The sequence below is a fragment of the Tinamus guttatus genome, unplaced genomic scaffold (genome assembly GCF_059628265.1).
Source record: "Tinamus guttatus ecotype Peru unplaced genomic scaffold, ASM5962826v1 Tinamus_guttatus_pri_ptg001780l, whole genome shotgun sequence".
Taxonomy (NCBI): domain Eukaryota; kingdom Metazoa; phylum Chordata; class Aves; order Tinamiformes; family Tinamidae; genus Tinamus; species Tinamus guttatus.
In genome coordinates this window covers 1-18,955 of record NW_028290314.1, presented here as the reverse complement: position 1 = coordinate 18,955, position 18,955 = coordinate 1, and the positions used below count along the sequence as shown (strand labels likewise).

General features: G+C 67.3%; 4 protein-coding genes across 4 annotated transcripts; 2 read left to right on the top strand and 2 right to left on the bottom strand.

Moving 5' to 3' along the window:
- Positions 1–1,253: 1,253 nt before the first annotated feature.
- LOC148590065 (kallikrein-14-like) lies at positions 1,254–5,493 on the top strand. Its single transcript, XM_088539520.1, has 5 exons — positions 1,254–1,296; positions 1,838–1,997; positions 2,900–3,153; positions 4,536–4,672; positions 5,341–5,493. Exons 1-5 carry the CDS (start codon positions 1,254–1,256, stop codon positions 5,491–5,493), a joined length of 747 nt encoding a protein of 248 aa, XP_088395646.1.
- A 1,822-nt stretch (positions 5,494–7,315) lies between these two features.
- Positions 7,316–11,327, bottom strand: LOC148590064 (synaptophysin-like protein 1). The gene is made up of 5 exons (XM_088539519.1): positions 11,229–11,327; positions 9,946–10,064; positions 8,688–8,898; positions 7,579–7,755; positions 7,316–7,426 (listed from the first exon to the last, which is right to left on the bottom strand). Exons 1-5 carry the CDS (start codon positions 11,295–11,297, stop codon positions 7,316–7,318), a joined length of 687 nt encoding a protein of 228 aa, XP_088395645.1. The 5' UTR covers positions 11,298–11,327.
- A 462-nt stretch (positions 11,328–11,789) lies between these two features.
- On the bottom strand, positions 11,790–15,971 carry LOC148590063 (cytoplasmic tRNA 2-thiolation protein 1-like). Its single transcript, XM_088539516.1, has 5 exons — positions 15,497–15,971; positions 14,076–14,155; positions 13,595–13,616; positions 12,438–12,799; positions 11,790–11,912 (listed from the first exon to the last, which is right to left on the bottom strand). The coding sequence occupies exons 1-5, from the start codon at positions 15,969–15,971 to the stop codon at positions 11,790–11,792; spliced, it is 1,062 nt and encodes a 353-aa protein (XP_088395642.1).
- Positions 15,972–17,398: 1,427 nt separating this feature from the next.
- Positions 17,399–18,584, top strand: TYROBP (transmembrane immune signaling adaptor TYROBP). Its single transcript, XM_088539518.1, has 4 exons — positions 17,399–17,450; positions 17,781–17,897; positions 18,240–18,286; positions 18,511–18,584. Exons 1-4 carry the CDS (start codon positions 17,399–17,401, stop codon positions 18,571–18,573), a joined length of 279 nt encoding a protein of 92 aa, XP_088395644.1. The 3' UTR covers positions 18,574–18,584.
- Positions 18,585–18,955: the final 371 nt, after the last annotated feature.

Sequence of the window (18,955 nt, the reverse complement as noted above, 5' to 3'; positions counted from 1 at the left end):
CCCGGCGCCCACCCCCGCGGGCGCCTCCGCTCCACCCTGCGAGGTGGCAGCGGGCCCAGGCGTCCGGGCGGCCCAGGCACAGCCAGGAGAGGCTGGGCCCTGCGGGAGGGGCCCGGACACCTGGGCCCCCCCCAGCACCGGACCCGCTTCCCACATCCCAAGGTCACGTCCTTGTCCCGGACCCCCCATCCCGGGCGGTGACCCCGTCCCCGTCACTCCCTCCAGTGTCTCCCATGGGGTCCCTTCATGTCCCCATTCCCTTCTTAGGTCCATCCATCCCTTCATCCATCCCTTCCTCCATCTCCTATTGCCCCTCCGTCCATCTGCCACTGGCTTCTCCATCCCACCCTTCTCCCATCCCCTCCATCCATCCCTCTGTCCATCCATCCGTCTTTCCAACCCCAGCTCATCCCTCTGTCCGTCCATCCCCCTTTGACCATCCATCCCACCCTTCTCCCATCCCCTCCTTCCATCCCACCCTTCTCCCATCCCCTCCTTCCATCCCACCCTTCTCCCATCCCCTCCTTCCATCCCTCCCTTCTCCCATCCCTCCATCCCTCCCTGCCCCATCCATGACTCCGTCCCTCCCTCCCTTCCTTCTTCCTCCTCCTCCTCCTGCAGCCCCGGGGCGGATCAGGGCAGGGCCGGAGCCGGCCACAAAACGGGGCCGCCCCAGCGGCCGCTGCGGGACACGCACCCGGACACGATTCCCAACGATCCCACACGCTCCGGACATGCTCCCGCATAGCAGGTGGGCCCTGGCGCCCCGCGGGGTTGGATACGGGGAGGGAAGGAGGAAAGAGGGAGATGGGAAAGGGGGGAAGGAGGGAAGGAAAAGAGGGATGTGGGAAGGAGGGATGGAAAAGGACACGGAAGAGGGATGGAAGGAGAGGAGGAGAGAGGGAAGGGAAGAAAGGGAAGGAGAAATAAGGGAAGGGAAAGAGGGATGGAAAGAAGGAAGGAAAGGGGGGTGAAGGAAGGATGGAAAGAAGGAAGGAAAGAGATGGAAGGAGGAGGGAAAGGGGGGAGGAAGGTGGAGGAAAGGGGACATGGATGGAGAGATGGAAAAAGGACGGGAAGGAGGGATGGATGGTTGGATAGAGGGGGAATGGCAGGATGGATCCATAAGGGATCGAGGCAAACGCGGAAAGAGGGAGAGGAGGAGGATGGGAAGAGGGATTGATGGAGGGAAATGGGGACAGGGACAATCGGGGGGCCGGAAGGTCCCCGTGACACCGCGTCCCCTCAGGGCCATGGAGCTGCTGCCCTTCGTGCTGCTCCTCCTGGTGACAGTGGGTACGTGGGGGCCCTGTCCCCAGCCTGGGTCCCCCCGGGTCCCTTCATGTCCCTCCGTGTCCCCTCCCTGTCCATGTCTTCCTTGGTGTCCCCATCTGTGTCATCAGCCATGTCCCCATCCCTGTCCCCTCCCCATCCCTGTCCCCATCCCCGTCCCCATCTCTGTCCCCATCCCTGTCCCTGTCCCCATCTCTGTCCCCATTCCTGTCCCCGTCCCTGTCCCTGGTCCGTTGGTGTCTCTGCCCCATCCCAATCCTTGTCCCTGTCCCTGTCCCTTCCCCATCCAAAGGGGGCCGGGGAAGCCACCTGGGGGTGACCTCTGTCCCCACAGTGGGTGGCCCCTGTCCCCAGGGCAGGGAGGGGACATCGCGGGCGGCCCATGACCCTGTGTCAGGATGGGACCCCAAAGGGGATGTCCCCAATGATGCGATGCGATGGGTGGCCCGTGTCCCCCCCAAAGCGCGTCCCCATGTCCCCGCGGTGGGAACGGGACACGCCGGGCGCCGCCGGGCGCCGTCCCACGTGTCCCCGTTGTCCCCAGGGCCGGGGCGGGCGCAGGACGACGGGGGCCGGATCATCGGGGGCTCCCCCTGCATCCCCTTCTCGCAGCCCTGGCAGGTCTACATCTACCAGCCCCTGCGCTGCGGCGGGGTCCTCGTCCGGCCGCGCTGGGTGCTCTCGGCCGCCCACTGCTACGCCAGGTGGGGACGGGGGGGACGGGATGGGGACATGTCCGGGGGGACACGGGATGGGGACAAGGGATGGGAATGTGTCCAGGGGGACACAGGATGGGGACATGGGGGACACGGGACCCACGACACAACGTCCCTCATGGGACCTTCCTGCACCCACCAGCCCCCATTGACCCTCCACCCAACACCCCCATTAACCCTGCATCCAACATCTCCCCATGGACCCTCCACCCAACGTCCCCATTGACCCTCCAACCAACAACCCCCCATGGACCCTCCACCCAACGTCCCCATGGACCCTCCACCCAACATCCCCATTGACCCTGCACCCAACGTCCTCCATTGACCCTCCACCCAACGTCCCCATGGACCCTGCACCCAACGTCCCCATTGACCCTGCACCCAACGTCCTCCATTGACCCTCCACCCAACGTCCCCATTGACCCTCCAACCAACATCCCCCCATAGACCCTCCACCCAACATCCCCATGGACCCTCCACCTAACGTCCCCATTGACCTTCCACCCAAATCCCCCATGGACCCTCCACCCAACATCGCCATTGACCCTCCACCCAACGTCCCCATTGACCCTCCACCCAACATCCCCCATGGACCCTCCACCCAACGTCCCCATTGACCCTCCACCCAACGTCCCCATTGACCCTCCACCCAACATCCCCCATTGACCCTCCACCCAACGTCCCCATTGACCCTCCACCCAACGTCCCCCCCATTGACTCTCCACCCAATGTCCCCATGGACCCTCCACCCAATGTCTCCCATTGACCCTCCACCCAACGTCCCCATTGACCTCCACCCAACGTCTCCCATTGACCCTCCACCCAACGTCCCCCCCATTGACCATCCCTCCCCGCACCACCCCCGTGTCCCCCCGCTCGCGGTGACGCAGGGGCCTGCGGCTGCGCGTGGGCGAGTACGACCTGCGCGTGCGCGAGGGCACGGAGCAGAACCGGCGCGTGGTCCGGGCCATCCGGCACCCGGCCTTCAACCCCAGCACCCTCGACAACGACCTGATGCTGCTGCAGCTGGACCGGCCGGTGCAGCTGGGCCGGGCCGTGCAGCCCCTGCCGCTGCCCCGAACCTGCGCCCCGGCCGGCTCCAACTGCCTCATCTCGGGCTGGGGAACCATCACCACCCCCCAGGGTGAGCAGGGGACGGGAGGGAGGGCCATGGAGGACGCTGGGTGGAGGGGCCATGGGGATGTTGGGTGGAGGGGCCATGGGGACGTTGGGTGGAGGGGCCATGGGGGATGTTGGGTGGAGGGGCCATGGGGATGGGAAGGAGGGTCTATGGGGACGTTGGGTGGAGGGTCCATGAGGGACGCTGGGTGGAGGGGCCATGGGGATGTTGGGTGGAGGGGCCATGGAGATGTTGGGTGGAGGGTCAATGGGGATGGGAAGGAGGGTCAATGGGGACGCTGGGTGGAGGGTCCATGAGGGACGTTGGGTGGAGGGTCAATGGGGATGGGAAGGAGGGTCAATGGGGACGTTGGGTGGAGGGTCCATGAGGGACGTTGGGTGGAGGGTCAATGGGGGATGTTGGGTGGAGGGTCAATGGGGACGTTGGGTGGAGGGTCAATGGGGGATGTTGGGTGGAGGGTCAATGGGGACACTGGGTGGAGGGTCCATGGGGACGTTGGGTGGAGGGTCCATGGGGGATGCTGGGTGGAGGGTCAATGGGGACGTTGGGTGGAGGGTCAATGGGGATGTTGGGTGGAGGGTCAATGGGGACACTGGGTGGAGGGTCCATGGGGACGTTGGGTGGAGGGTCCATGGGGGATGCTGGGTGGAGGGTCCATGGGGACGTTGGGTGGAGGGTCCATGGGGGATGCTGGGTGGAGGGTCAATGGGGACGTTGGGTGGAGGGTCAATGGGGGATGTTGGGTGGAGGGTCAATGGGGACACTGGGTGGAGGGTCCATGGGGACGTTGGGTGGAGGGTCCATGGGGGATGCTGGGTGGAGGGTCAATGGGGACGTTGGGTGGAGGGTCTATGGGGACGTTGGGTGGAGGGTCCATGAGGGACGTTGGGTGGAGGGTCCATGAGGGACGTTGGGTGGAGGGTCCATGGGGACATTGGGCGGAAGGTCAATGGGGATGGGAGGGAGGGTCCGTGGGGGACATTGGGTGGAGGGTCAATGGGAGACGTTGGGTGGAGGGTCCATGGGGGGATGGTTGGGTGGAGGATCAATGGGGATGGGAAGGAGGGTCCATGAGGGACGTTGGGTGGAGGGTCCATTGGGATGTTGGCTGGAGAGTTCATGAGGGGACGTTGGGTTGAGGGTCAATGGGGACGTTGGGTGGAGGGTCAATGGGGGATGTTGGGTGGAGGGTCCATGAGGGACAGTGGGTAGAGAGGCCATGGGGGATGTTGGGTGGAGGGTCCATGGGGGGACCTGCACCAAGGACTAAGTGGGGATATTGGAGGCACCAAGGACCAAGGGGGGACACTGGGGACACCAAGGACCAAGGGGGGACACCGGGGCCACCGGGGGCCGCCGTGGTCACCCGCCGCGTCCCCCCGCAGTGACGCCGCCCCGGCACCTCATCTGCGCCAACGTGGAGATCGTCCCGCAGCCCTTCTGCCGCCAGGCCTACCCGGGCCGCGTCACGGACAACATGTTCTGCGCCGGCGTCCCAGACCGGCGCGTCGACTCCTGCCAGGTGGGGACCCCCCGCGGTCCCCAGAGCCACCGCGTGTCCCCAGAGCCACCGCGTGTCCCCAAACCCACTGCGGTCCCTAGAGCCACCGCGTGTCCCCAGACCCACCGCGGTCCCCAGAGCCACCGCGTGTCCCCAAACCCAGCGCGTGTCCCCAAAACCCCCGCGGTCCCCAGAGCCATCGCGTGTCCCCAGACCCAGCACGTGTCCCCAAACCCAGCGCGTGTCCCCTCGCCCCAATGGGACCCGACTCAAGGCTGAAGAACCTCCCTGTTTGTTGCCCCTTCTTGGGGCAGAAGGTGCCCAGAGGGTCCTCAAGGCCTGGGGACCTCCCCTCCCCACGTTATGTCCCCCTTGGCCCCCAGGAACCCCCCAAAAAGCAGGACGACCTCCCCAAAAAGCCACCAGCCCAGGGCCACCTCCAAGGTCCCCATGGCCACCGTGGTGGCTCCTCGTCCCCCCATGTCCTGCAGCCCCCAAGGACCTTCTGCCCATGGCCCCAAGTGGGGACCTTCTCCCCGCTCCGGGCCACCCCCCTGGGGACATCCCGGAGCCCCCAAACCCCCGGAGACGCCCCCGGGGAACCCCCCCCGAGATGTTTCTCCACCCGCCAACCTTGGGGACGCCCCCCCGGGACGTCCCCCCGCGTGACCCCCGTGTCCCCTCCGCAGGGTGACTCCGGGGGTCCCCTGTCCTGCAACGGGACCCTGCAGGGCCTGGTGTCCTGGGGGCTCCAGACCTGCGCCCTGCCCGGCCGGCCCGGCGTCTACACGCGGGTCTGCAACTACGTGCGCTGGATCGTGGGCACCATGGAGGGCGCCTAGGGGACACGGGGACATCGAGGGACCCCCCGCCGGGATGGGACCCCCCGGGCCGGCCCCACACGGGGACACGAGGGGACGTGGGGCGGCTCGAGGCCACCGAGGGGACCCCGTGGGAGGGGAGGGGGGACAATAAAGCGGGAGCAACGAAACGGCGTCGAGGCCATGGCTGCGCCCCCACCCATGGGGACGGCTTGGGGACACCGGGACACTCCATGGGGACACTGAGACCGCCCTGGGGACACCGGGACACTCCTTGGGGCACCAGGACCACCTTGGGGACACCAGGACATTCCATGGGGACACCGGGACCACCTTGGGGACACCGGGAGCCCTCTGGGGACATAGGGACCCTCCTTGGGGACACCAGGACATTCCATGGGGACACCGGGAACGCCCTGGGGTCACCGGGAACCCCCTGGGGACACCGGGACCCTCCTTGGGGACACTGGGACACTCCATGGGGATACCAGAAACCCACTGGGGACACCAGGACACTCCATGGGGACACCAGGACATTCCATGGGGACACCGGGAACCTCCTGGGGACACTGGGACCCTCCATGGGGACACCGGGACCTGCCGGGGGACACCAGGACCCTCCTTGGGGACACCAGGAACCCACTGGGGACACCGGGACACTCCATGGGGACACCAGGAGACTCCATGGGGACACCAGGACCACCTTGGGGACACTGGGACAGTCCATGGGGACACCGGGACACTCCATGGGGACACCGGGAAACTCCATGGGGACATCAGGAACCCCCTTGGGGACACCAGGACACTCCATGGAGACACCAGGAACCTCCTGGGGACACCGGGACCCTCCTTGGGGACACCAGGACCCCCCGGGGACACTGGGACCCTCCATGGGGACACCGGGACCCCCCCGAAGACACCAGGACCCCCTGTGGGGACACCGGGACCCTCCTGGTGACACGGGGACCCCACCCGGGGACACCAGGATCCCTCCTGGGGACACCGGGACCCTCCATGGGGACACGTGCCCCCCAACAGGGACTCTCGGGGTTCTCCATCTCTTTATTGAGGCAGGAAGAGAAGAGGGGGGACCAGGAGGGGACAGGGACACCCTGAGGAGGTGGCACCGGGGGGGGTCACAGCGGAGGGGACGCGCGCGGAGCCCTGTAGTGTCTGTCCCTGGGGACCCCGCGGGGGGCACCCATGGGCGCAGCCCTGAGAGGGGGGGGGCCACGGGCCCCTCATCCACCAATGGGTGACCTCGGCGGGGGGGAGCAACCACCAATGGTCACCTGAGACCTCCGATGGGCCAATGGGAAGAGGCCGAAGCAAGTTTGGGTCAACCCAACCGTTGGCCAACCAAGGTCTTGACCATCTTGACCTCATCCTTGGCCGGGCCAATCAGAAGGGGCCAAACTGGCTCTGACCAACCCACCCGTGGGTCAAGTAACCACCAATGGCCAACCAAGACCCCTAACGGGCCAATGGGAAGAGGCTAAAGCAAGTTTGGGTCAACCCAACTGATGGCCAACCAAGGTCTTGACCATCTTGACCTCATCCTTGGCTGGGCCAATCAGAAGGGGCCAATCCGGGTCTGACCAACCCACCCATGATTCAAGCAACCACCAATGGTCAACTGAGACCCCTAATGGGCCAATGGGAAGAGGCCGCCGGGCCCCTCCGGCAATAAAATAAGCTTAAAAAACCCAACAAAACCCCCTAAAAACCCCATCCCGTCAAGCCCCGAATACCCAAAACGCCGGAAATTTAGCACAAAAATAAGAGGAGGGGGGAGAACGCGGCGGCGCCTCCCTGGAGGTGGCCTCGGCCGGGGCCATCGGTGTCACATTGTCCCCGCGGTGGCCGCGGCGGCCGCCGGGCGGTGCAGGTTGGTCTCCTTGTAGACGAACCAGGAGCTGCCGGCCCAGAGGAGCAGGTTGAGGAAGCCGAAGGCCTGGGAAAAGCGGGATGAGGAAGAGGGGGATGAAGGATGGGGATGAAGGATGGGGATGAAGGATGGGGATGAAGGATGGGGATGAAGGGCAACGGGGGAGGAAACGGCCCCCAAAACGGGGCGTTTTGGGGTCCCCGCGCGCCGGGACCCACCACGGAGCCGTTGAGGGAGCCCATGGCGGGGGCGCCCGCGCGGGCACACGTCACCGCGGGCGGGTGGCACCCGGGCAGGGCGGCCCCCGTCGAGGCCTTCACGTCCGCCAGGGCCTTGGCCCAGGCCGAGGTGGCCACGAGCCACAAAAAGGAGAAGGCCACGGTGGCCACCAGGTCCTGCGGGAGGAAACGCGGGGACACGGTCACGGCCGGAGCCCCGGGGACACCCTGGGGTGACGGATTTGGGGCCGCCAAGTTGCGGGAGGTCCCGGGGAGCCCCAAAACGTGGAGAAAGAGCCGCAAAATGGGGGGAAAGAGCCCCAAAATGTGGAGAAAGAGCCCCAAAATGGGGGAAAGAGCCCCAAAACGTGGAGAAAGAGCCCCAAAATGCGGGGAAAGAGCCCCAAAACGGGGGGAAGGAGTCCCAAAATGGGGGAAAGAGCCCCAAAACGGGGGGAAGGAGTCCCAAAACGCGGGGAAAGAGCCCCAAAATGCGGGGAAAGGAGCCCCAAAACACAGGGAAAGAGCCCCAAAACAGGGGAAAGGAGCCCCAAAACGTGGGGAAAGAGCCCCAAAACGGGACCACCCCACCCTGAGGGACCCCAGGACACGGGGGGCCACCCCAAGGCACCCCGGAAACTTGGGGGGGGGGATGTGGGAGCCCTTCAGCCCCCCCTTGGCAATAGGGGGGGACACCCAGAATTGGGGACGCCCAGGGACAGAGGTGGGGACCGAAATGGGGCGGGGGGGGGGAGCTCTTACCCTGGCTCCTGTCCACGGCAGCGGAGAGAGAAACGGGGAGGGGGTTATTGAGCCCTCCCCCACACTGCCCCCGTCCCCCCCAAAACATCCCCAAAATGTCCCGAAATGTCCCCAAAATATCCCCTCCCCAGCGGTACCACCCACGCCGCACTGGGGGTGTTTCTACTACAACTCCCATGATGCCCCGGGGCACCGCGGGAGGCGCCGGCTGCCCCGCGGTGCGCGCAGGGCATGCTGGGAGTTGTAGTCCAGTCCCCATATCCTCCCCAATGTCCCCCCTTGAAAGCGGTGGCCCGCGGGGACCGTCCCCGCGTGTCCCCGCGTGTCCCCACGCGCGTCCCACTCACGGCCATGGGCAGGCGCCCGCCGGCGCCGCGGTACAGGTGCAGGTAGCACAGGTAGAGGCCAAGGGCGGCCATGCTGTAGAGGAAGGCCAGGACGGCCACGGCCACGAAGAAGCGGGCGGCCGAGGAGAAGTCGCCCACGAGGTGGACGTCCGAGGGCCACGTCCCGTTGCAGAGGCCCCGCAGCGACGGCGCGAACGTGGCCTCGTTCAGCCTGGGGGCGGCCACGCGGTGCCACCGGGCACGGCCTCCACGGGGACCGGCCCGGCCCGCTTGGACCGGCCCGTCCCACCTTGGAGCCTCCTGGCCCACCTTGGAGCCTCCTGTTCCCTCTTGGACCCTCCTGTTCCCCCTTGGATCATTCGGGCCTGCTTGGACCTTCCTGGCCCCTCTTGGACCCTCCTGTCCCACCTTGGAGCCTCCTGGCCCCTCTTGGACCCTCCTGTCCCACCTTGGAGCCTCCTGGCCCACCTTGGATCTTCCTGGCCCCTCTTGGACCATCCCGACCTGCCTTGGACCATCCCAATCCACCTTGGACCTTCCTGGCCCCTCTTGGACCTTCCTGGCCCTTCTTGGACCTTCCTGGCCCTTCTTGGACCACCCCAACCCGTCTTGGACCTTCCTGTCCCACCCTGGACCCTCTTGTCCCACCTTGGACCTTCTCCTGTCCCACCTTGGACCTCCTGGACCCCCAAAACCCTCTGAAGACCCTTGGGTTCCCCCACCCATGGGTGCTGGTGGCCACCACCCCTCTCCAGAAGATCTGAGGGACCTTCCTGTCCCACCTTGGAGCCTCTTGTCACACCTTGGACCCTCTTGTCCCACCCTGGACCACCTTGTCCCACCCTGGACCATTTCCTGTCCCACCCTGGACCCTCTTGTCCCACCCTGGACCCTCTTGTACCACCTTGGACCTTCTCCTGTCCCACCTTGGACCTCCTGGACCCCCAAAACCCTCTGAAGACCCTTGGTCTCCCCCCACCCATGGGTGCTGGTGGCCACCAACCCTGTCCAGCAGGTCCAAGGGCCCTTCCCGTGTCCCCCCGTGTCCCCCGTGTCCCCCCGTGTCCCCCCGCGTCCCCCATGTCCCCCAGTGTCCCCCCATGTCCCCCGTGTCCCCGTGTCCCCCCATGTCCCTCCCTGTGTCCCCGTGTCCCCCCGTGTCCCCCCATGTCCCCCCGTGTCCCCCCGTGTCCTCCCATGTCCCCGTGTCCCCCCGTGTCCCCCGTGTCCCCCCGTGTCCCCCCGTGTCCCCGCTCACCGGAAGGGGTACCCGAAGGCGGCCGTCACGGTGCGGTTGGGGCCCCCGGCGCAGGTCACGGCGAAGGAGACGTCGCCGCTGTAGCCCCCGCACGTGGCGAAGGCGAAAATGGAGAAGATCTGCAGAACGGAGGGGGTTTGGGGCAAAAAACGCCCAAAACGGGGTTCTTTAGGGGGCAAAATACCGAAAATTTGGACCCAACCATGAGGATTTAGCCCCAAATCCACCCTCAAGCGGCTCTCGGGCTCCAAAGCCTGGAGTTTAGTGCGGAAATTCCCTAAAAACGTCCGTTACCGACGGGGTTTTTCTTTTACTTAGTTAGAATTTAGTTAATAGGTGAAAAAAGGGAGTTTCTGGTGAAGTTATCGACCAAAATCAGGATTATTCGGATTATTTAGTCTCTTATCTGCCTAGAAAAAGGTGTGATCAAACACAAAAAAATAATAATTGGGGTATAATAACAAGGATTATCGTAGATTAATAATAGCAACTATTGAAGATTATTAACTACCATTGAGCATCAACAGGAATAGTCATAAAGAGTCGATAGGCCCAATTAATGAAGATAAATAACAATTACTGAAAGTTAATAGCGATAATTATCAAGGGCCGATAGCGTTAATTGTCGGCGGTTAATAGCGATGACCAAGAATCAATAGCGATAATTATGCAGGGCTAAGAACGATAATGATGCAGGATTATTAGCGATAATTACGCAGTATTATTAATGATAATTATCGAGCGTTTGGAGCGATGATTGAGCGTTAATTGCGCTAACGATCGCGGGTTGATAGCGATAATTATCGCGCGTTAATAACGACAGGGATCGATCGTTATCGGCTCCCACGGGCCCTTTGGGGCCCCGTGTCGCTCATTAACGGTTCCGAGGTCGTTACCGGCACCGGCGGGGCGTTAATTAGCGCTAATTGGTGATTAGGGAGGAGGGGAAGGCGCCGCTTTGGGCGTTAACGGGGGCTCGTGGGGCTCCGTCCCCCCCGGTTCCCCCGTCACATCCGGGTCCCCCCCGGTCCTCCCGGTACCGTCCCGGTTCCCCCGTCCCGGTTCCCCCGTCACATCCGGGTCCCCCCGGTCCCCTCGGTTCCCCCCTGTCCCGTCCCGGTCCCCCCGGTTCCCCCCCCGTCCCGGTTCCCCCGTCACATCCGGGTCCCCCCGGTCCCCCCCTGTCCCGTCCCGGTCCCCCCGGTCCCCCCCCCGTCCCGGTTCCCCCGTCACATCCGGGTCCCCCCCGGTCCCCCCCCCCGTGACGTCACTCCCCCGCGCACCCACTCCAGGCCCCGCACGAGCCCGAGCGGCTCCTTGGCCGGGCCCAGGTCCAGCCGCAGCCCCGCCATGGCCGGACTGGCCGCGCACAGGAAGTGACGTCAACGCCGGACGCCGCGGCGGGGGGGGGCCTACAGGCATGCGCGGCCACGCCCCCTCATTTGCATACGCCAACTGGCCGCGCGGCTTCTTTTGCATACGCAGCCCCGCCCCCTCCCAGTTTACACCCCCCCAAAGGCCCCAACTCATTTGCATGGCGGGCCCCGCCCCGGCACCTCATTTGCATAACCACGGATGCACAACAGCGTCTTTATTAGCGCGATACTGCGTTCATTTGCATAGCCCCGCCCCCAACGCGACCCCCATTAACACCGCAAAGGCACAGGGCACCGGCAAAAGCCCCGCCCCATGACGTCACAAAAAGGGCGGGGCCAATGACAAGCAGAGGGAGCAGCCCCGAAGCTCCGCCCCTCCCAGGGCTCCACCACCTCCCCGAACCCACCCCAGGGCCCGCCCACTCGCCCCGCCCACTCGCCCGAGGCCCCGCCCACTCGCCCCGCCCCTCAGAAGTCCCACACGTTGAGCACCCCCCGCACCCGGCCCAGCCCCCGCACGCGGCGCCGCTGGCTCCGCCCCTCCGTCTCCGCCCCCACCACCACCTCCAGCTCCACCTCCTGCTCCGCCCCCTGCTCACGTGGCCCGGTGGCCCCGCGGCAACAACCCCCATGGCCACCAACCTGGAGGCCACTGGCCTCAAGCCCATTAGCCCCATGGCCTCCAAGGCCACCACAACAACCCCCATGGCCACCAACCTGGAGGCCACTGGCCTCAAGCCCATTAGCCCCATGGCCTCCAAGGCCACCACAACAACCCCCATGGCCACCAACCCCATGGCCACCAACCTCACGGCCATTAGCCTCAACCCCACCACCCCCATGGTCTGCAAGGCCACCAACTCCATGGCCACCATCCCAATGGCCTCCATGGCCACCATCCTCATGGCCTCCAAGGCCACCAACCCCATGGCCACCATCCCCATGGCCTCCAAGGCCACCAACTCCATGGCCACCAACCCCATGGCCATTGGCCTCAACCCCACCACCCCCATGGCCTCCAAGGCCACCAACCCCAAGGCCACCATCCCCATGGCCTCCAAGCTCCCCGTCCCCACAGCCCTCATCCCCAGGGCCATCCCATCCCCCCGTGGCCACCTCCCAGGGCTCCCACTTGCCCAGCGCCAGCCGGGGCCTCCCTCTCTCCAGGGAGGCCAGGAGGCCGCAGGCCTTGCACAGGGGCTGGGAGGCCGCGAAGCCGCACCGGGCGCAGGCCCGCAGCGCCTTGGCGGCCACGGCGGCGCTCACGGCCAGCGCGCGGCCCGAGTGGCCCAGGGCGGCCACGGCGCTGGCGCGGGCGGCCTCCAGCTCCTTGAGGAGGCCGCGCGCGTGGCCGCGGTGCGCGTGCGGCGCGTACACGCACTCGGCGCTGGCGTAGTCGAGGCCGGCGAAGCGCGCGTACAGCACGATCTCCTTCTCGTACGCGTGCCGCAGCGGCTTGCAGCGCGGCACGGCCGGCCACGGCGCCGCCGCCGCCGCCGTGTCGGGGGCCGGGGAGGCCGCGGTCCGCGCGCGCCGCCGCCGCGACGTGGCCTCCGTGGGGCTCCCCGCGGCCTCCGTGGGGGTCCCTGTGGCCTCCTTGGGGCTCCCGGTCTCCATGAGGGTCCCCATGGCCTCCCTGGGGCTCCCAGTAGCCTCCTTGAGGCTCCCAGCGGCTTCCATGGCCTTGGTGGGGGTCCCCGCAGGCTTTGTGGGGGTCCCGGTGGCCTCCTTGGAGCTCCCAGTCTCCGTGGGTCTCCCCACAGCCTCCGTGGGGGTCCCTGTGGCCTCCTTGGGGCTCCTGGTGGCCTCCGTGGGGCTCCCGGTCTCCATGGGGGTCCCCATGGCCTCCTTGGGGCTCCCCACGGCCTCCATGCGGCTCCCAGTCTCCACGGAGCTCCCTGTGGCCTCCTTGGGGCTCCCAGTGGTCTCCTTGAGGCTCTTGGTGGCTTCCATGGGGGTCCCCATGGCCTTTGTGGGGGTCCCGGTGGCCTCCTTGGAGCTCCCAGTCTCCGTGGGGGTCCCCACAGCCTCCATGGGGGTGCCGGTGGCCTCCTTGGGGGTCCCAGTCTCCGTGGGGGTCCCCACAGCCTCCGTGGGGGTCCCGGTGGCCTCCTTGGGGGTCCCAGCAGCCTCCATGGGTCTCCCAGTCTCCGTGGGGGTCCCTGTGGCCTCTGTGGAGCTCCCGGTGCCCTCTGTGGGGCTCCCCGCGGCCTCCTTGGGGCTCTCGGTGACCTCCTTAGGGGTCCCCATGGCCTTTGTGGGGCTCCTGGTGGCCTCCTTGGGGCTCCCCATGGCCTCTGCAGGGGTCCCGGTCTCCACAGGGCTCCCCACGGCCTCCTTGGGGGTCGCAGTGGCCTTTGTGGGGCTCTTGGTGGCCTCCATGAGGTTCCCAGTCTCCGTGGGGCTCCTGGTGACCTCCTTGGGGCTCCTGGTCTTCACGGGGCTCCCCGCAGCCTCCTTGGGGGTCCCCGTGGCCTCTCTGGGGCTCCTGGTGGCCTCTGTGAGGCTCCCAATGGCCTCTGTAGGGCTCCTGGTGGCCTCCATGGAGCTCCCAGTCTCCGTGGGGCTCCCGGCAGCCTCTGCGCAGCTCCTGGTGGCCTTTGCCATCTCCTTGGTGGCCTTTATGGTGCTCCCGGTGGCCCTTATGGTCACCTCGGGGTCCATCCCGGGGGACGTCTCTGGGGTCCCTGTGGCCTCGGTGGTGACACCGGTGGCCTCGGCGGTGACACCGGTGGCCTCTGCGGCGGCCTCGGCGGCCACGCGCCGCAGCCGGGCCACGTCCCCGCGCAGGAAGTTCATCAGGACGGTCTCGGCGATGTCGTCCGCGTTGTGGCCTGGGGGGACACGTGGCCCCGGGTGTCCCCGACCCCGTCCCGGTTCATCCCGGTCCCCATCCCGGCCTCCTCCGTTCCCCCCATCCCGTTTATCCCATCCCCATCCTTGTCTGTCCATTCCCCCCATCCCGTTTATCCCATCCCCATCCTCGTCTGCCCATTCCCCCCATCCCGTTTATCCCTCCCAGTGTATCCCAACCACATTTACCTGCTCCATCCTTGTTTATCACATCCCTACTTATTCTCCCACCCTATTCCTGTTTATCCCCATCCTGGTTTATCCCCCTGTCTTGCTGTATCCCATTCCTGTGCATCTTGGTGTATTCCCATGTATTCCATCCCGGTGTATCCCAGTGTATCTCATCCCCATTCCCCTGTATGCCGTGTGTGCAGGTGTATCCCATTCCCATGTGTCCTGGTGTATCCCAGTGTACCCCATCCCTGTGTATCCCAGTGCATCCCATCTTCATTCCCATGTATCCCGGTGTATTCCAGGGTACCTGTACCCAGCCCCATTCCAGTGTATTCCAGTGTCTCTCGTGTATCCTGCCACATCTCATGTATCCCGTGTATCCCATCCCGTGTATCCCATGTATCCCATCCCTGTGTATCCCATGTATCCCGTATATCCATACCTGTGGCCAGCGCAATGCAGCCGAGGGCCCGTGCCGCCCACTCGAGCGCCCGCCGCCATCCCCATGTGTTCCATCTCCATGTACCCCATGCACCCCGTGTATCCCATCCCATGCATCCCATCCCCATATATCCCATATATCCCCTATATATCCTTACCTGTAGCTAACACGGTGCACCCCAACGCTCTCGCCGCCCGTTCCAGCGCCCGTCTCCGCAGCACGCTGCACACGGAGCAGTGCCCCCCATTCCCATGTACCCCATATATCCCATATATCCCCTATATATCCATACCTGTAGCTAACACGGTACATCCCAGCGCCCGTGCCGCTCTCTCCAACGCCCGTCTCCGCAGCACGCCGCACACGGTGCAGTGCCCCCCATCCCCATGTACCCCATATATCCCATGTACCCCATATATCCCATATATCCCCTATATATCCATACCTGTAGCTAACACGGTGCATCCCAACGCTCTCACCGCTCTCTCCAATGCCCGTCTCCTCAGCACGCCGCACACGGTGCAGTGCCCCCCATCCCCATATATCCCATATATCCCATATATCCCATATATATCCATACCTGTAGCCAACACGGTACATCCCAGTGCCCTCGCCGCTCTCTCCAGCGCCCGTCTCCGCAGCACGCCGCACACGGTGCAGTGCCCCCCATCCCCATGTACCCCATATATCCCCTATATATCCATACCCGTAGCTAACACGGTGCATCCCAGCGCTCTCGCCGCTCTCTCCAACGCCCGTCTCCTCAGCACGCCGCACACGGTGCAGTGCCCCCCGCGCCGCCGCAGCCCCGCGGCCACGCGGTCCATGGGCCACCCGTAGAGCCCCTCGTGCGACACCAGCACCAGGGGCAGGCGGCCGCGCTGGCGCCGCAGGGCGCCCAGGGCCACGTCGCGGTAGCCGCCGATGCCCTCGTCCACGGCCAGCAGCAGCAGGCGGCCGCGCGGGCGCAGGCGCCGCAGGACGTGCGCCAGCACCGACGAGTCCTTCCCGCCCGACGCCGCCACGGCCACCGCGGCGCCCGGGGGCAGCGACGCCGCCGCCGCGCGCCCCGTCTCGGCCTCGAAGGCGGCCGCGAAGCAGCCGGGACAGAGCGGCTGCCCCGAGCGCGGGCGGCGCAGGGCGGCCGGGGAGGGACAGCGGGCACAGCGGGGGGGGGGCATGGCGGGGGGGGGGGGGGGACACGGGGATGGGGGACACGGGGGGACAGGGGGATGGGGGGACAAGGGGATGGGGGGACACGGGGATGGGGGGGGGCAGCGGGGATGGGGGGACACGGGGGACAGGGGGATGGGGGGGACACGGGGGACAGGGGGACACAGGGATGGGGGGACAAGGGGGGACACAGGGGACAGGGGGACACAGGGGATACAGGGGATATGGGGGGACACAGGGGGTCACGGGGGACAGGGGGACACGGGGATGGGGGGACAAGGGGGGACACAGGGGGTCACAGGGATGGAGGGGACACGGGACACAGGGGATATGGGGGGACACGGGGGGTCACGGGGGACAGGGGGATGGGGGGACACGGGAAGACACAGGGATGGGGGGACACGGAGACAGGGGGACACAGGGGACACGGGGGGACAACAGGGATGGGGGGACAAGGGGACACAGGGGGTCACGGGGGGACACGGGAGGACACAGGGATGGGGGGACACAGGGGGTCACGGGGGACCCAGGGGGACACGGGGACAGGGGGGACACAGGGGATATGGGGGGACACGGGGGGACAAAGGGACGGGGGGACACGGGGCTCAAGGAAGACACAGGGGATGGGGGGACACAGGGATGGGGGACAGGGAGGGACAAAGGGACAAGGGGGACACAGGGCTCAGGGGGGAGACAAGGGACACGGGGGGACACGCGGGGACAGGAGGGGACCCGGGGGGACACGCGTGGGACCCCGGGGCCTTCCGGGCGCTGCTCGGGCGGCGGCGGCGGCTCCTGTGGAGGAAGCGGGGCGGAAACGGGACCTCGCGGGCGCCCTCGGGGGCGGAAACGGGACCTCCCGCCGCCCCCAACGGCCACCGGGACCCGCGAACCCCCAAAATGGCGACCGGGACCCGCGAACCCCCCAAAAGGGGCAATGGACCCTCCCCCCCCCCCCCCCCGCCCGCGTGGTCCCTCCCGGCTCCCGTCCCCCCCCCCCCCGCCGCGTGGTGGTCGCGCCCGTGACGTCACGCACCACCCAGCGGCTCCGCGCGCGCGCGTCGCTCCCGCCGGCGCCTTCCCGGCGTGCCGCGCGCGCAGCCCCGCCCCCCGCGGCGCCGCCGCCCAATCAGCGCGCGCCTCCCGCCCCCGCGGCCGTGTTGCCCAATCAGCGCGCGACGCCCTCCAAAGCCGGGCCCCTCCCGCCCCCGCGGCGGCGCCGCCCAATCAGCGCGCGGCGCCCGCCCTGGCCACGCCCCTGAGGGCACGCCCGCCGCCATGGCCCCGCCCACTTTCTCTTAAAGGGGCCGCGCCCTTCCGCGGTAGCCCCGCCCCGTGGCCGTTCCAGGCCCCGCCCCGAGGTGGGCGGAGCTGAGGGAGCCCCGCCCGGACGCCTGGGCCCCTTCCCGTGGGAGCGGCGACGCCCGGAGCCGCCATGAGCCCCCCCGGGACCCCCCGTGTCCCCCTGGGCCTCCTGCTGCTCCTCGGTGAGTCCCCCCCCCAACAGGGGGCCCCGGCGTCCGGGCCCCCCCCCTTCCCGCCCGGATCCCAAAGGGGAAGTTGTGGGATCCGGGCGGGATCCGGGCGGGATCCGGGGCCCAGGCGTCCGGGGGGGCTCCCCCCCCCCTCACCGGGGCCCCTTTTGCCCCTTCCAGGTCTGGCGGCGGCGGCGGAGAAAGGTGAGGCCCCTCCCCCACCCCGAGGGGCCCCGGCGTCCGGGAGGGGGAGGGGCCTCCCCGGGAGGAGGGGGCGGGATCAGCCGGAGGGGCCCCGGCGTCCGGGAGGGGCCCAGGCGTCCGGTCCCCCCCTCCCCCCAGACTGCAGCTCCTGCCTGCCGGGCCCTGGACCAATCGCGGCGCTCGTTGTTGCCGACGTCGTCATCACGCTGCTCATCGCGGGCGGAGCCTATCGCCTGGCGGGGCGGGGCCGCCAAGGTGGGGGCGGGGCCAAGGGGGGCGGGGCCAGGGTGGGGGCTCGGGGGGTGGGAGGGGGCAGGGAGGGTGTGGGGCTGGTTGGGGGCGGGGTTTGTGCGGTGGGTGGGGTCAGGATGGGGGAGGAGCCTGTGGTGGGGGCGGGGTCAGAGGGGGTGGCACCTGAAGGGGGGTCTGGCAGGTGGGGGCGGAGCTAAGGGGTGAGGGTGGGGCCAGAGGAGGAGCCACCCAATGGCGGAGCTTGGGGCGGGGCTAAGGGCGGTGCCCGGAGGGGGGGGTGCTGGTGGGCGGGGCTTCTGCTGGGGGCGGATCCTCCACCTGTCCCCGCCCCTTCTCCCCCTTCAGCCCAGGTGAAGAGCCCCCGCCCCCCCGAGGCGGAGTCGACCTATCAGGTGGGTCTGAGGGGGCGGGCCAGGCCGTGCTGCCCTTATATGGCAACCTGGGCTCGTTGCCGGGGTAACCGCATCCTTATATGGCACCATGGGCCCACTGCCAGGGGAGCTATGCCCTTATATGGCTGCCCTGCCTGTTACCAGGGCAACTATGCCCTTATAAGGCGCCGCCGGGGCAGCGCGGGCCGCCATTGGCCGCGCGTGACCCCTGACCTCTGCCCCAGGAGCTGCAGGGCGCCCGCGACCTCTACAGCGACCTCAAGCGACCCGGGGGGGCCGCGCGGTGACCCCGCCCCCCGCCCGGGCCCCGCCCCCCGCGCTCCCGCCTCGACCCGCGTCGTTTTTCCTGCTTAAAAAAATAAAACACACACATATATGCACATAACCCGGAAGCAGTCTCCGGTTACGTCACCGTGACGTGCGACGCGGCACCGCCGGGGAGGGTGGCGTCACTGCGCATGCGCCTCAGTCCGGCGAGGTGGCGTCACTGCGCATGCGCTTGAGGCTGGCGGGAGGGGCGGGAACGTCCCTGCGCATGCGCCTCAGTCCGGCAGGGGTGGCGTCACTGCGCATGCGCCTGAGGCTGGCGGGAGGGGCGGGAACGTCACTGTGCGCGCGCAAGCTGGGCGGGGGGTAGCGTCACCTCGTGCGCGCCGGAAGTGGCGGGGC

What these genes read in the sequence shown, in the direction of transcription:
- LOC148590063 (XM_088539516.1), bottom strand. Translation starts at nt 15,971, where the DNA reads ATGCCCCCCCCCCGCTGTGCCCGCTGTCCCTCCCCGGCCGCCCTGCGC. An exon ending in CCCGGCTGCGGCGCGTGGCC is followed by an intron (nt 13,617 to 14,075) that starts GCCGAGGCCGCC and finishes ACCCCTGCAGAG; the next exon opens with GCCATGGGGAGCCCCAAGGA. An exon ending in CATGGGGAGCCCCAAGGAGG is followed by an intron (nt 12,800 to 13,594) that starts CCACCAGGAGCC and finishes CGGCGGCGCCGT; the next exon opens with GGCCGGCCGTGCCGCGCTGC.
- LOC148590064 (XM_088539519.1), bottom strand. Translation starts at nt 11,297, where the DNA reads ATGGCGGGGCTGCGGCTGGACCTGGGCCCGGCCAAGGAGCCGCTCGGG. An exon ending in TCGTGCGGGGCCTGGAGTGG is followed by an intron (nt 10,065 to 11,228) that starts GTGCGCGGGGGA and finishes TCCGTTCTGCAG; the next exon opens with ATCTTCTCCATTTTCGCCTT. An exon ending in GCCTTCGGGTACCCCTTCCG is followed by an intron (nt 8,899 to 9,945) that starts GTGAGCGGGGAC and finishes GGCCGCCCCCAG; the next exon opens with GCTGAACGAGGCCACGTTCG.
- LOC148590065 (XM_088539520.1), top strand. Translation starts at nt 1,254, where the DNA reads ATGGAGCTGCTGCCCTTCGTGCTGCTCCTCCTGGTGACAGTGG. An exon ending in AACCATCACCACCCCCCAGG is followed by an intron (nt 3,154 to 4,535) that starts GTGAGCAGGGGA and finishes GTCCCCCCGCAG; the next exon opens with TGACGCCGCCCCGGCACCTC. An exon ending in GGCGCGTCGACTCCTGCCAG is followed by an intron (nt 4,673 to 5,340) that starts GTGGGGACCCCC and finishes TCCCCTCCGCAG; the next exon opens with GGTGACTCCGGGGGTCCCCT.
- TYROBP (XM_088539518.1), top strand. Translation starts at nt 17,399, where the DNA reads ATGAGCCCCCCCGGGACCCCCCGTGTCCCCCTGGGCCTCCTGCTGCTC. An exon ending in GGGCCTCCTGCTGCTCCTCG is followed by an intron (nt 17,451 to 17,780) that starts GTGAGTCCCCCC and finishes CCCTCCCCCCAG; the next exon opens with ACTGCAGCTCCTGCCTGCCG. An exon ending in AGGCGGAGTCGACCTATCAG is followed by an intron (nt 18,287 to 18,510) that starts GTGGGTCTGAGG and finishes CCTCTGCCCCAG; the next exon opens with GAGCTGCAGGGCGCCCGCGA.